This window comes from Panthera pardus, unplaced genomic scaffold (assembly GCF_024362965.1).
Source record: "Panthera pardus isolate Hobbes unplaced genomic scaffold, ASM2436296v1 HiC_scaffold_12, whole genome shotgun sequence".
NCBI classification, from domain to species: Eukaryota; Metazoa; Chordata; class Mammalia; order Carnivora; family Felidae; genus Panthera; species Panthera pardus.
The window spans coordinates 89,814,802-89,829,370 of record NW_026526677.1 but is presented as its reverse complement, the minus strand read 5'-3'; the positions used below and the strand labels follow the sequence as shown (position 1 = coordinate 89,829,370).

The following is a 14,569-nucleotide window of genomic DNA, read 5'->3' as shown; positions in this document are numbered from 1 at the left end:
ATGAGTATTCTCCACCCTTCATTAAAAAATTCACGAAGCTCCTCTCTCACTGCCTTATTTTCATTAAGTTTTTTTTTTTTTTTTTTAAGTCCAGGACAAAGAAACAAAATGGCTTCTTTAATAGCAATAATGACAGTCAAGTCTGTTCTAGAGATTGCACTCACCTGCCCCTGCTCTTCACCGTTATAACGGACTTGAGGCGTTATTATTAATCATTTTTACCTTGGCTAATTACAACTGGTAATAATCATAGCAACTAGTAACAGTAAGTCAAACGGTACTTGCTAATAACAATATTATCAGATGCCTGTGTTCATCACACCAGACATCCTGCAAGGATGGAACAGCATCAGAGAACAGACAATACATACTCTTCCTACATGGCCTGAGGTGGAACGTGAGTACATCAGCGTGGCCCTCACGGAGTTCAGAGGGCGGCAGGCTGTGGTGCTCACCCCAGACCTGCTGTCAAGGTCACCCCCTTCAATCTAGCAGATGACTTTATGAGATGCTGGCAAGCCAGTGGTCAGAATTCCCTTTGTGAATATTCTGCTTTATGTTCTTGATAAGATGTTGGACATTGTTGTCAGCTGAGGTTTGTGGGAAAGTAGGACATACACGAGAGAAGGTTTGGAGACGCATTCACAGAATCTAACATGGGGGTCTGACTGGGCTGGAAGCAATAGACAGTGTTACTCTTACTCAACAGAAAAGTATTCTTTCTGCTCTCAATTGTTCAGGAAATGTTGCTTGCTGAAGGCTTAAGTGTTCTCCAGTCATTTGTCCTTTCTGACAACTCCAGTCCCCTTACATTCCTAAATAAACCCTTTCAGATGAGAACACCCAAGTATAAACACATTTCACCAAAGTACATGGAAAAGAAAAGAGCGATCAGTTAAATTCCAAGGAATGTAGCTCGCTGAGTTCATCCAATGATGGCCCAGAATGACTTGAAGACTGTGTTTTCCAAGCTTGTCTGTGCTTTGGAATTGCCTGAGAGGCTTCAAAAATACTGATGCCACCAGGAATTGCATGTTAGTGGGTCTGAGACATGGCCCCCGGCTGGGGATTCTTTGAAGATCCTGAATCTCATGTGCAAATAAGTTTGGGAACCACTGTCCTAAAACCAAGATGGCAGTTGTCAAACCCGGCAGATGGGAAAACATTAGCATGGAGGCACTGACCAAAGTATGATTAGCAATCATGTCTATCTCACTCTATAGGTGAGAAAACTGACCTCGCCTAAAGGCCTGATCCCATCTCTTTTTCTATCAACAACATACCTTTGGGAATTCCCAGTCGTTGCTGTTCTTTAGAGAAACCACTGAAAGTAGCTTTCAACGCTTGAGACATCATTTCTTTGCTGCTTGGAGTTAACAGTGGGACATCAGCACATTCCATATCTGTAAGAAAAAAAAATATCCTATGAATAATAAAAACAACACGGGCGATGGATGTTAGCTAGACTTACTATGGTGATCATTAAGCAATATATGCAAATATCAAATCATTATATTGTACGCATGAAACTAATACATGCCAATTATATCTCAATTTTAAAAAAACTAGTAGGTAGTTAACCACCCGTAAGATATAATAGGACATGAATGGTCTGAAGAAAGCAAGTTGAGAAATAACTATACTAACATCCTCACCAGGGCAGGTGAAATTTGGGGGGCTTTCCACAGTGTGCTAGGCCCCTCAAAAAAAAAAAAACAAAAAAAAAAAAGCCTGACTCTTGCCTAGAATGATGTGCATCCTTCACAAAAAAAAAAAAAAAAAAAAAAAAGCTTATTCTTTCTGTGTAGCTTTATTAATTCACCCAGAGTCCCTACTCACACTTCACATTCACTGAGAGTGTTATTGTGACTACATACTTCCAGTTACCTATGAAGAGGAAACAACATTCATTCATTCGACAAAACTGAGCACTTGTCATGTGTAAGGAATCAAGAGAAAACAGAAATGATCCCTACCTTCCTGGAGCTGGGTTATCAGATTCTGGCAGGGGATTCAGTATTATAAAACCATTTGCCCAATTAAACATTCGAAGATGTCAATAAGGGCTTCAAAGGAGAAGCAGAAGATGAGATGTTAACGTGAAACAAAAATTCCGGCAAGGCTGGAGGAACCTGAAAGGGTCTCCCTTAGGAGAAGAGACGTGCATGACCAGAGATCTAAACCATGCATACTAGTTTAAAAAAGGAAAGTACTCTAGACCAGTAGTTCTCCAAGGGTGGTCCCCAGGCCAGCTGCATCATCATCACGTGGAAATTGTTACACATGCAAATATCAGCCCCACTCCAGACCTCCTGAATCAGAACCTCTGGGGGAGAGGGGGAAGCCCAGAAATCTGTGCTTTTAACACACAATCCAGGGGATCCTGATGACCATGGTCCTAGACAAGGGGGAGAAGCACAAATAAAGGCTGTGAAATGGGGGAAACTTTGCCTGTTTTAGTATCAAAAAAATGAATGCAGTGGGAACAGAGAACCCCCAAGGACAGTTGTTTGAGAGAGGAAATAGACAAGCGCAGAATCTGTTAAGGGGTCTTGATGGATGTGAAGTGGCCCCACACTATAGTTCTGATTTGCATTTCCCTAATGATTAATGATGTCTAGCATCTTTCCATGTGCTTACTGGCCAACTTTGTATCTTCTTTGGAGAAAGGTCTATTCAAAGACTGTGCTCATTTTTAACAGAGTTGCTGAGGTTTTTTTGTTGTTGTTGTTGAGTTTTAGGAGTTCTCTACATACCCGAGTCAAGACAGGGTCTTAAAGAGAGATTCGTATCCTTCTGTTCACAGCAGCATTATTCACAATAGCTAAAATGTGGAGGCAAACCCAAGTGGCCATCAAGAGATGAATGGATACGCAAAATTTAGTGTATACACGCAATGTGGTCTTATTCCGCGGGACGAACCCGCACATTACGCTAAGTGAGATAAGCCAATCACAGAAAGACAAATTATATGAGGTACTCAGAATAATCAAATTCACAGAGACAGGAAGCAGAAAGGTAGCTGCCAGAGCCTGGAAGGAGAAAGGGATCGGGGGAGTTTAACGGGGACAGAGTTTCAGTTTCACAAGATGGAAAGAGTTCCGGAGGTGGATGGTGGCAATGGCTGTACAACATTGTGAATGTCTGTAACACCACTGACCTGTACACTGAAAAATGGTCAAGATGGTGAATTTTACGTTAGGTGTATTTTACCACAATAAAAAAAAAAAAAGGAGAAAAAAAAAAGAGAGAGAGAGAGATCACCTTAGCTATTCTGTAAAGAATGGTTGAGGCAGTGACTATGAATAGAGGTGGGAAAATTTGGTAAAAAGTTATTGCATTAGTTGCAGTGAAAGATTATGGTGGCTTTGAGTAGGGAGACGGTGTTACAGATAAAGTAGGTGGACAAAGTTGAAGTGCATATGGGAGGTACTATCTATAAAACCTGATTTCTGTAGGTGGTGAGGAAGAGTAAGGTATCAAAATCTGTACATTTGCAAACATGTCGTCTTTGGCTACATCCATCTGCATTTTTATCTCTATGTCCAATCCCTCTAGTACTTGGAGAACAGGTTCAAAGCAAAGATCCACAAATATGGCTCAAGGTAAAAATTCTCTGCATTCAACACAGGCACAAGTTCCTATATAAAAGCCAACCAGCAAAGAAATGACCTGAGAATTCCTACCAGCCATCCCGTCCGTGATCTTTAGGCAGTGATTACACTTTATTGCAGTAATTTCCAGAAGCCCTCTTCCTCACCCTGAATCTGGAGTGTATCATATGATTTATTCAATGGCTGAGTTCCAGGCACGGCTACTGCAGAAGTTCCTCGACTAGCCATCTCTAAACCCTGGCCACTTAAAAAACTTCCCTGGACACACAGAATGTGTTATTGGCTGAATAAAATGGAAACACAGAAGGGAAAAGATGACAATAGAGGACCTCTGCAAAAAGGAGCAAACATATTGCCTCTGAATATCAAAATGAATGGAAACTACATTATAAGAAAGGAGAGCCAGCACTTGCCCTCTGGTTTGCTTTGGGGGTTGCTGTCAGGAAACAGCTTGGGGTCCAGCTTTGCCCTGAAAGGACAGAAGGGTTCACTGCAGCGCTCCCCAGGCCCTGCCACGGAGGGTGAATCTGAAGGTCTAAGGAGTGGAGAGTCTGGGCTGCCCTGGGACAATGCCCCCAAACATCTAGTAATCTAGTGGAAAAACCAACATGCCTCCAGGAAGGTTGACAAAATGATGGAAAATCCCAGATTGTTAAGAGGGAAAAATGGGGGGGGGGGGGGGGGAGCGGATCAAATGTTGATTACATAACATCCAGCCCTTCAAACAATGGAGTAATCACATGAGTCACCAAGAGAGACATCAATGCCGCCCCTTTGTGCCTACTCCACACACCCAAGAACAGCTAAGTGCGAGGTCCAGAAGTGTCTCCACTTAGAGTCGAAGTCAGCTTTACCTCAGAGAAAGTAACTTTTTCTTTAACCCCAGAGCATTATTTTTGAAAGGGACGACCAAATGTAGCATCCTTACCTCCCAGCACGGAGAATATGCGAGTCAATCAACAAATGGTCAGTGAATTCAGTGTTATCCCAGTTTGAACCAACTTTCCTTCCCTTCACGCCTGTCCAGCACAAACCCACGAAGTCGAACGGTGTGTATTTTGTTTTGTGTGTTTGTTCCCTCCACTGATTTATGATTCGATGAAAAGAACTTTACTGATGGCGGATATTGGCCGGGACAACCCATGTGGAAAATACAGGCCAGGCCAAACGGACAAAGTGGTTCTGCTGCAAGCTGGAAGTGAAGGAGGAGATTGGCTAGGAGGCCCCAGGCATTTTCTAAACAGAAGATGCCAAGGTGATGTGAAGGCCAAGGATGACAGCAGAAAGCCTGACAAAGAGGTTTCCTGGAGTCTGCTTCCTATAACTCCACACACTCTGGAAGTATGGCCTGGACAGGACTGCTGGGCTGACAACTCTCCATGCACGCTCCTGCTTCCTGTTAGGGAACGAGCCTTTTCAGGCTCTCGCTTGCTCTCTCCAAGAGAAGCAGCTGGAATTACTTTCACCTGTCCACCTCAATGCCATCTCCAAAAGCCTGGTCCACACGCTGTCAGCTGCAGCTGTACAGCACCCATCGGCTTTGTCCCTGGCCCAGGACACAAAGTGCTGGATCCTTTGGAAACGTGCTCACAGCCCAGCTGGCTGGCAAAGGCCAACCCCACAAACTTGGGACACCTGCACTTGCACTCGATGAGCTCAGCAGAAGGCATGTCATTGCTCCTGGACCCAAAGGATTCAGACAGAAAAATCAGAGCTATTCTCCCTTGTTAAAATGGGTGGAATGCTGGTTTCAAAAAATTCAAACCTCCTCTGCAAGCGAGTGAACAATCAGCCAGGCCCGTCTTTATTAGCAGGACGGGCGCTGTGTTTAAAAGACGATGAACATTCCAAAGCAGACATTAATCTCAAATATTAAACTCTTTTTGTATAAAATACGAACGCAAAATCTCCCCCCCCCACATTGCTAATCTGTGGCTGCAGCAGTTCTATTAATTACACTGATCAACAATAATAATGGCATCATTACACGGGTGGAGAATCCAACCTGCTGTAGCCCAAGCAGGCATCCCTGTCATTCCTGCCACATTTGGTCTCATTACCCATTATAACATTTTTGCACTAGGTACCAAATATTTCTAATTTTAGGAATGGCATCTAGAAATTAATCAATGCCCTCCCCCAGAGAAATTAACTAATTCTATTTCATGGACAGTACTAAAATGGCCTTCATGTTAATATTTCTATTGGCAGTATCTTGAATTTAAATAACACGTTTGTCTCCAAATGCGGAGAACCTGACCTGAAGATATATTATGCCGATACAGTGAAGAGTAAACAGGATGCATTAGAAATTGAAAACACTATGAGCATATCAGGTTTCTAACCCAGTGATTCTCCTTCAGGACCCTACATGTGGGTTAATATTTCTAAGAATCACCGCGAGTTTTGGAGAAAAGAGTTGTACAGAAGCTAGGGAATAAGGAATAGTCCCAAACTCCATCTTACCAAGATTGTACAGTATCGAGGCGGAAATGAGCACATAGCACTACTTGAATCAGTAAGGGCATAACGAACCAGGGGCCTTCTGAACTTATGGAAACATCTGCTCATTTTTCACTGCGGCCTGACCCGTGAACAACAGCTTATACACACCCCATGGATGGTTTAAGTCAAACGCAGAACAAGGGGTTTCGATTCACTCATATGCAACTCAAAGTTTAGGGCTGTTCGATGTCCAAGAACCCCTGCGAGACGTTTTCATGTGACTTTTCATACCATCCCTTTAAGTCGTTTGAAACCAAATGGCTCATATCAACCATGTTACATAGAATCTAAGCCTGAAGTGATGTGTGTTCTGGGTAAAGTCAGGCCATGGCCTTACTGACCTGAGATGTTTCTCCCCTCACCGTTCTCAAACTACAGAAGAAAAGGGGAGCATCGGGAAAGCAAGGGTTAGGTGATGAAAGACAAAGCCAAGCGCTAGAAACGCCAGGTGCGTTATTCCAGTCTCGCACAGTCTCGCACAACCATCGGACTGGCCAAACCCCAGCAGGTTACCATGATAATGAGCTGTGTGTGGCGAGTGCTGTCCCAAGGAAGAGCAGCCTGAAAGAAACACCAACAATGAATAACATGCCTTGCAGCCAAAAGCTGCTTTTTGGTCCACAAAGATCTTCCATGAACACTATTTCACAATATCACCCGGGAAACTTCTGAGGCTCCTGGGAAGATATTACAGGATACCCATTTTACAGATGAGGAAACAGAGCTCCAAGGGAGCAAGAGACTGGCGTGAAATCACACAGCGAGCCTTTTTTTTTTTTATGTTTATGTTTATTTTTGAGAGAGAGACAGAATAGAGCAGGGGAGGGGCAGAGAGAGAGGGAGACCCAGCATCCGAAGCAGGCTCCAGGCTCTGAGCTGTCAGCACAGAGTCCAACGTGGGGCTCAAACCCACGAACTGTGAGATCATGACCTGAGCTGAAGTTGGATGCTTAACCCACTGAGCCACCCAGGTGCCCCAGTCTTTGAACTCTTCAATCCAAGCTCTTTCTACTCTACTCCACTGCTGCAGCAAACAGGAACAGATCAGAGATCCAAGAAAACTAAAAGTCTGACAGCTCAGAGACAGAAAATGGGACTTGCATTTCTTTCTTTCTGTCTTTCTTTCTTTCTTTCTTTTTTTTTTTTTTTTTGGAATTTTATTACCTAGTTTGAAAATTAGACACATTTGAGGAAATAATTATAAACTTAAAGTTTACTTCTTAGTTTGACAATTAGATACATTCGAGGAAATAATTACAGACCTAAGAACTAGCCCCATAAAGACATAATTAAAAGCCATTTACAGAATCAACTGTAGTCTTGTCCTTGTTCGCGGGGCTACGGGTAGGGACGCTTCCTTCCTTCCATACAAAGTACCCAAGTTAAATGACAACCTGGCTTCCTTCCCTGTCTGTGTTCACCCCTGAGTCACCCTGATGTGTGATCGTGCACATCATATAAGGTGCATTAGTTACATAAGGTCTTAGTGAAATATATTTCTCAAAGTGAAGGAAATCAGGAAGAAATCTTCCAGTTCATAGGGGGAGGAAATAAGAACGACAGTCCCAAATGGAAAGAGAACCCCAAAGACAAGGGGGGAAAGATGGCGTGGGGGGTGTGCAGGGGGCTTGACCCAGCCTGTTGCTCAAAATCCCTGGGTTCTTATCCCAGTTTTGCCACTAACATAATCACCCTGGATAAGTCACTTAATCGGTGCATTGCTACAAAGAGGTCTGTTGATAGGTCTAACATCCCTCAGAGCATTTTGAATTTTCCTTATGGCACTTTTCAAACATACACCAAAGTAGAGAGAATAGTACAATGAAATCCCATTCAAAAGCTATCAAAACACTACCCGTTCTATTTTGCCTCCTTCCTCACACACTGAAGACATGTAAAGCTCATCCCAGGCCACACATCCTCTCACCCACAGATATTTTATTGTCACGAAGACATTCTCTAGGTAAAGGAGGACCATAATGTGAAAGCTTACGTGAGACAGATAAACTCCTGGAAAAAGATGATAAAGATTACTTTCCACAGTGCTTACATTTTATTTACTGGCCCATCTGAACCACAGAACTTGTTTTCAAGCAGCACTACCATGATCTGGAACGTGAGGAAGTTGGATCAGAGAGAGAGGAACTCAAATCGGGATGGTAAGCCAGTGCCTTTGACTCCCGTGTCCTACCAGAAGAGACTGCAGGGATCATTGTTCCTGATGGTTAATGTCCACATGAACTTCTAACTGTGACTCTGGAGTGTGCAAGAAAAGGCTGGAGCTCCTGGGAAGCATCCAAAGGGGAGTGCCAAGCCGCCTAGAAAGTCCCAGTGTGGGACGGAAGGCATCTTTGCTCTTTTAGATCAATAGAAATAGAAAAAACTGGCTGTGGCCAGCAACTGATAACTGACTCCAGAGCGGCTTGTTCCTGGAAAGTTGTCACTGGTCTCTCAGAGGACTTCCCCCAGTGAAGATACTGGGATCTCTGAAAAATGTGAAAGGGAATCTCAAAACCCATTCCACGGCCCTCTCTCTCATTTGCGGAAGGGTGGATTGGAACTGGGCATGAAGAGACCTGGAAGGATCCTCTTTCTCCCACACTCTTGAGTCTAAAGCCTGTAGCAGGCCCTACATCCTATACTCCACAAAGCTTCCGGCTGTGGTTAGTGCAATGAAGGGAAATCGATGTCCCTCCTCAGCCCCTCGGCTCTGTTATCATAAACCTAATGATGTGACGGCAGTGAGGGGCAAGCAGGACTCTGCTCCAGCAAGCACATATGGCGTGGTGCCCTCGTGGAGCCATCCATCCCTACCAAACAGTCCATCACTGCCCCCAAGTAATGGGACACCATGAGCTCTGAAACAGACTTCTCACAGCTTCCGCCCTTCTCTTTACATATCCAATCTCCTAAGAGTCACCGGCCAATAAAAAACCATTCCAAAGTTCCAAAGGCGGGGTGGGGGGGGGGGAGAAGTTGTACAGAAAATCCCCAATCCGCCCTCCAATGACATGAGTGACCAAAATTGCAAGCCAGTCTCCAGTGACAGCATCTCGGCTGCACTGCCAAGGTGCACCGCCACTGGGGAGTGCACACCTCTCGGGTACGACATGCCAGCGCAGAGGTAGGCGCCCCTTCTCAGGGGGAAGCCGCCTCGGGACAAGAGAGATGGTCCTCGGCGAGGCACAGCACGCTCCCAAGTGCACTGGGACAGCGGCCTCGGGTCCTGCAGCCGGGCCTGGGAAAAGAAGCCTGCAGAGAGGACTCCTGAACATCGAACATCTGTAGGAAGTGACTTCAGTCCGCTCCCTTCTTCCCTTCATCCACCCTTGCCCCATCCCCCAAAAGGAGTTTTAACACATTATTACCGCCGAAGTCCTGAGGATTTGGTGACTCACCAGGCTCACACATGGTTCCAATGAGCCCTTGACCATTACATGGTAGGGGAGCAGGAAAAACAAATGAAAGCAGTTGTAATTCGGCAGCGCCGGAGTTCAGACCTGCCAGACAAAAGGGATTGCAGGCATGTTCCCAAATCCGTTCAGGCACCTGACATGCAAAGCTATTTTTAATCACTGGATTTATTTCTTTCCTACCCCCTCCACCATCCTCCACCTCAGCAAATGTTTCGAAGTCAGAGCAAAACCCAAATTAATTCCAGGTGTTCAGGGAAACCCAGAGAGGCTCTTCCGTTCCAGAATCTGAGCCAGAAAACAGAACTGCCCCCTGGGCCCTACAGCTAAATTTTCTTGCTCTTTCCTTAGAACAGTTCAACTCTCTTACCCTAAACTTTGGGCAAATGGCCTGAAAGAGGAAATATCAGAACAAGTGGAAGGACTCCTAAATCACATGTTGTTTGTTTGTTTGTTTCTAGCAGCCCTGGCCAAGTGAAAGTGCCAGAGACAGGGTCTCCAAGACCACTGAGACAGAGCATTCTTTCGTTACCCAGGATTCTCTCCCCTCCTTGCAGTGAGGATGAGATTAAATTAAATTAAGCGTGTGTGAGAATGCCAGAGCCTACTACATAGTAGGTGCTCAGTAAATTCTTGGTGACCTGAACTAAAAAGTGTCTTGTAAAATACCAAGACTAAAAACAAAAACAAACAAACAAATAAAAAATGTACACAATTTTATTTCCTGATGTTCAAGAGACAGCAAGGAGAAGGCCTCTGGCCATTTCCCCAGGTACAAGGAAGCAACTGAGAAAATGAAAAACTTAATGCAAAAAAATCTGATTCTGAGAGGTCACTGGAAATTGACATCTCCTGAATCTGGCTCTTTGTTTTACCAGACTAAGCGGGAAATCTGCAAACGAGAGAATCTTTCTTGCAGCAACAGCCTCTCAAATGTGTCCTGCCAGGAGAAGACCTCACAGCTACAGGATCCAATGCACCGAAGACGCCTTTTGGTGTTCAGCACTTCCTAAGAGTGCCACTTTAGAGCCAATGTGCCACAACACAAAATGGTAATTCTGTGCTCAAAACTCTCTTCTGTAGGTTTGCAGCTTGCCCAAACCCAAGCTGCACTTGACCCCAATCACGTGCCCTGAAATGGACTGACTCTCTCGCGATTTAACTACTGAGATTAGGATGCCTGCATAAAAGGTCCGGCTCCATAGAGTATTTTCAAGAAAAACTAAAAGTTCTTAAATGATCACGTAAAGCCATTTACAGAGTGCGTCACGTGTTTCATATCATTTCCTGTGGGCAGGATCACACTTGATTCCCACCATATCACACATTTTACAAGTCCTGAACATCCCCAAACTGTGCAACTTCTTTGTCATGAACACCACGGAGGAAAACACACAGCCGTGTTTCCACATTATTCAGGACGAAAGCGTGAACCGGCCCCTTTCTACCCCAAGGCTTTGCAGACAGTTACAGGAGGATCCTACTGGCTCTTCTCCCGTCTCATACTTCTGTGAGGGCAAACTCCTGTCCTGCCTTCAACTGAAATCCCCATGACAGGACCATTGGCTCTTGGTACCCATGTGGCACAAGATAACCCCACCCAAGACGACCCAGGGAAATATGTGACATCTTACATCTTGCTTCCACCACTCCTAGTTTACGTATCAGTCTTCGATGCCTCACAGCCTGAGATCCCGGAGATGCTGGTTAACTGGGCTGACCAATTTATTTTCACTTCAATTGCCCCCCGCACCCCCCTACCCCCAGTGCACCGCCTCTTAATTTCCAGCACGGTTATCGGAACAGAATTTCCCCTGTTGCAGAACGTTTGCCCCCATACTCCAGTATGACCCTGCAAACAACGAAGTGTGCACTCTCATCTCCACCACCCTGAGTGACTTAGCTGAGACAGTCAAGCCGGTCTCGTGGTCTAACCAGCACTCGCACCCAGATCCTCGGACACTAAAGCCAGGTGTTTTTTCTACCCAGACCTATTAGCAGAGGTTAAAGCCGGGCAGGGAGAAATGCTGAGCACAAGGACATGTCTTTCTATTTCCCCCATCCTTTTTATTAGAGAGAAAATTCTTCCTGGAGAAGGAAAGCACCTCAATCCCTGAGACCCTCTGCAGAGAGCAGTCATGTCACCAGAGCTCTTAGGGGCTCCAACGCAAGACCTACCCAGAATCCCCTGGCTCGGGGCCCACTTGACACTTGGGTCTGGGGGCAAGACAGGCATGGCGGGGGCTCATGAGGATCACCAGGCAAGCCAGGCTGATCAAGGTGGAGGATGAGGAGTTTTCTCCACGGGCAAAGGAAAAATCTGGGCAAACAAATGGAGTAGAGCCCGTTTATTTAGGCTGGAAGAGGTAAAGTTTTTCTGCACTTTTGAACTGTTTTCTCAAGGCCTGCCTCTCCCTCCCACGCAGGAAACAAACACAGAGACAGGCCTCTTGCAGCGAGGGCTCCAGTGGCTGAAGGCTAGCCCGGCAAAGGCTAGAAGGAAGAGGGGCAAGGGGTGGGGGGCAGGGTGCACAGGGGGGGCAGACAGAGAGGAGCTGGGAGAGGAGGAGGAGGGGGAGAGCTGGCACGGAAGACAGAAGGCAGGAGGGCAGAGACGGAAAAGAGAGGCAACGAGACGAGAACGCAGAGGAAGCAAATACTGGGAAATCTTAAACCCGAATAAAGGCCAGAGAGCAGAGGAGAAGTGGGCTGGGAAGATCCAGCAACTTCCAATTAATGATGTTCAGAAAGCAGCATTTTTCCATCAATTTTGAAAGGAAATTCTCCCTCGACTTTCTTATTTATTTATACATTATATAAATACATTTTTTAAACCAAAAAAGGACCGTTTTTTTCCAATGGGAAAAAGCCTTGTCTGAGATGAAAGCCGGTCTTCAAAAACCCCTCAGAGGAAGCTGAAACCCCACATGTCTTGGTGCTACAGAAAGAAAAACAAAGTGGACATTCTTCCTGTGTTCTAAGGCTTTTTTATGCAGATGTGTTTTTCTTTTAATAAATAAATCTGGACACAGAAGGAAAACGCGTACGCACACACATTCACACAGTGCAACTGTCTGCCTTCAACCCAGGGAAACCGCAGTGAAAAATAAGAATATGTAAGCCCGTTTGCCGAGTGCAGGGACAAAGCTTCTCAACATGCCAACCACAGCCAGTAAAGCTATATGCTCTACCTACGTAGCCTTCCCAGGCTCCCCAGGTGGACAAGGGACTGTGTGGTAAGGAGCAATGACAATCAGAGGTAGGGCTGGACCGGAGACCCAATCACCAGGCTTCCCAGAAGGGCCCACGGTGGTCTTTTAGGACAACACCTGACTTCCTAAGACATTCAGTCGCTTGGTCCTTTGTGAGGACCACTCAGGTTCCCTCCCGGACCACAATAATGATTTCTTAGTGATCACACACACTGAGCTCAAATCTGCCTTCTAATGAGTTCTGGCCTTTGCCCCTCGTGCTGGAGGCTGAAGCCACGCATACAGGTTTAAACTTTCTTCAGCTATCGGCTTACCAACGGCTTTAACATCCCGCGGTCACCGCCTCTTTCCAGGCTTTCAAATTCCTTGGTGGGTCCTTCAACCATTCACGACGGTATGGTTCTTGCCCATCTGCCCCCGCTACCCAGAAGCATTCCTGTGGGCCAGTGTTCCTACAGAGCATCCTGAGCCAGGCCAACATCATACTTCTCAAGAGAAAAGGACACAATCACCCTACACGGTCCACCTCTGTGGGCCCAGCCGGCCACGGGGTTTTCCAACAGCCACACGACAGAGGCCACTCAGAGTGCACTCCCAGGCCCACTCTTCCACAGGGACTGAAGTTCAGCCAGTTCTGCACCCGTTGACTGAATCTTATTAACCTCAGTGTCAGGCTTCACATTTATCCTTATGGAACTTGACCTCGTTTGTTTGGATCCGTGTTTCCACGTGCGGAGATCATTTTTATATCACGAATCTGTCCCCATTCTATGAGCTCTGTGCCATGTGCAATTCAGTAAGTATGCTTTATGTGTCCTTCTCCAATCTGACCCCCCGATAAAAATGTTGAAAAGGCAATGACCAAGTCCTGAGCCCCATAACACCAGAGACCATGCATCATTCTGACACGGGCGCATTCATCAAGACCCTTTGGGTACAGCTGCTCAACCAGTTACAAATCCTCCTGATTTTACCACCGCTGGATCCCCATATCCTCACTTTCAGCACAGATATATCATGGAAACACTTGGACAAAAGCTTCACTGGAGTCAGAACCCGAGGCTACAATTTTCAGATGCTCTGCCCAGGAAGCCAGTTCTCCCAGTTTGTCACTAAGGCCCAGGCAAGTGCAAAGGCAGCTGAGGGAATGAGAGCTGGGATTCAGATCTCTACACAAGGAGAGAAAGAGAGAGAGACCCAGAGACGGAGGGGGGAGGGAGGGAGGCAGGGAGAGAGGGGAGGAGGGAGGGAGGGAACAAGAGAGAAACAGAAAGAGGGACAGAGAGAGATGGAGAGAGGGAGGGAGGGAGCTGCAGCCACTTTGCATCCAGAAACAATGGGCATTTAGGGAACAATGGCTACAGACAAAGTCTTGGTCTATTTATATCTGCCACTGTGAGTCCCAGACAGGAGGAACTGGAAGTCTGCCCTGTATGCACAGCTCCAACTGGACCCGAGCTGGGAGGAAGATGAGGTCACCAAGAATGCTGCCTGCTTATAACGGGCTCCTTTTTGCTTGCATAGTTTCTTCTTAGCCTAAAGGATCTCTTTTGCCAAGTGAAGTCTGCTTGCCTACTTGCTAAAATAGAGCCATCACTGAGAAGGGGCAGGTCATATGTGTAACTGCTGCTCAGCCAGGCCAAAGCAATGAAGGCCTTTCTCTATAGAGGTCAAAGGAAGGTGGGGATGTCAAGGGAAGCCTAGCCAGTAGATGGAGGTCAACTCTACGGTTCCTGAAACTGAGGAGTCCTATCAGATCTGTTCAGTACACATGTCTCAGGGCACTATGAGTTTTCCTGCAGGAAAGTTCCCTCTTCACTCCTTT

The 14,569-nt window shown here is 46.0% G+C and overlaps 1 protein-coding gene across 6 annotated transcripts in view; it reads right to left on the bottom strand.

Moving 5' to 3' along the window:
• Positions 1–14,569, bottom strand: part of ETS1 (ETS proto-oncogene 1, transcription factor) — a 132,540-nt gene that overhangs the window by 32,056 nt on the left and 85,915 nt on the right. For 5 of the 6 annotated variants that reach the window (XM_019421387.2, XM_053900267.1, XM_019421388.2 and 2 more), the window contains one exon: positions 1,284–1,403. In XM_019421387.2, coding sequence (XP_019276932.1) covers positions 1,284–1,403 — 120 coding nt within the window. Of the gene's footprint in view, positions 1–1,283; positions 1,404–9,517; positions 9,546–14,569 lie in introns of those variants that run through there. The other variant, XM_053900266.1, reaches the window with a different exon arrangement.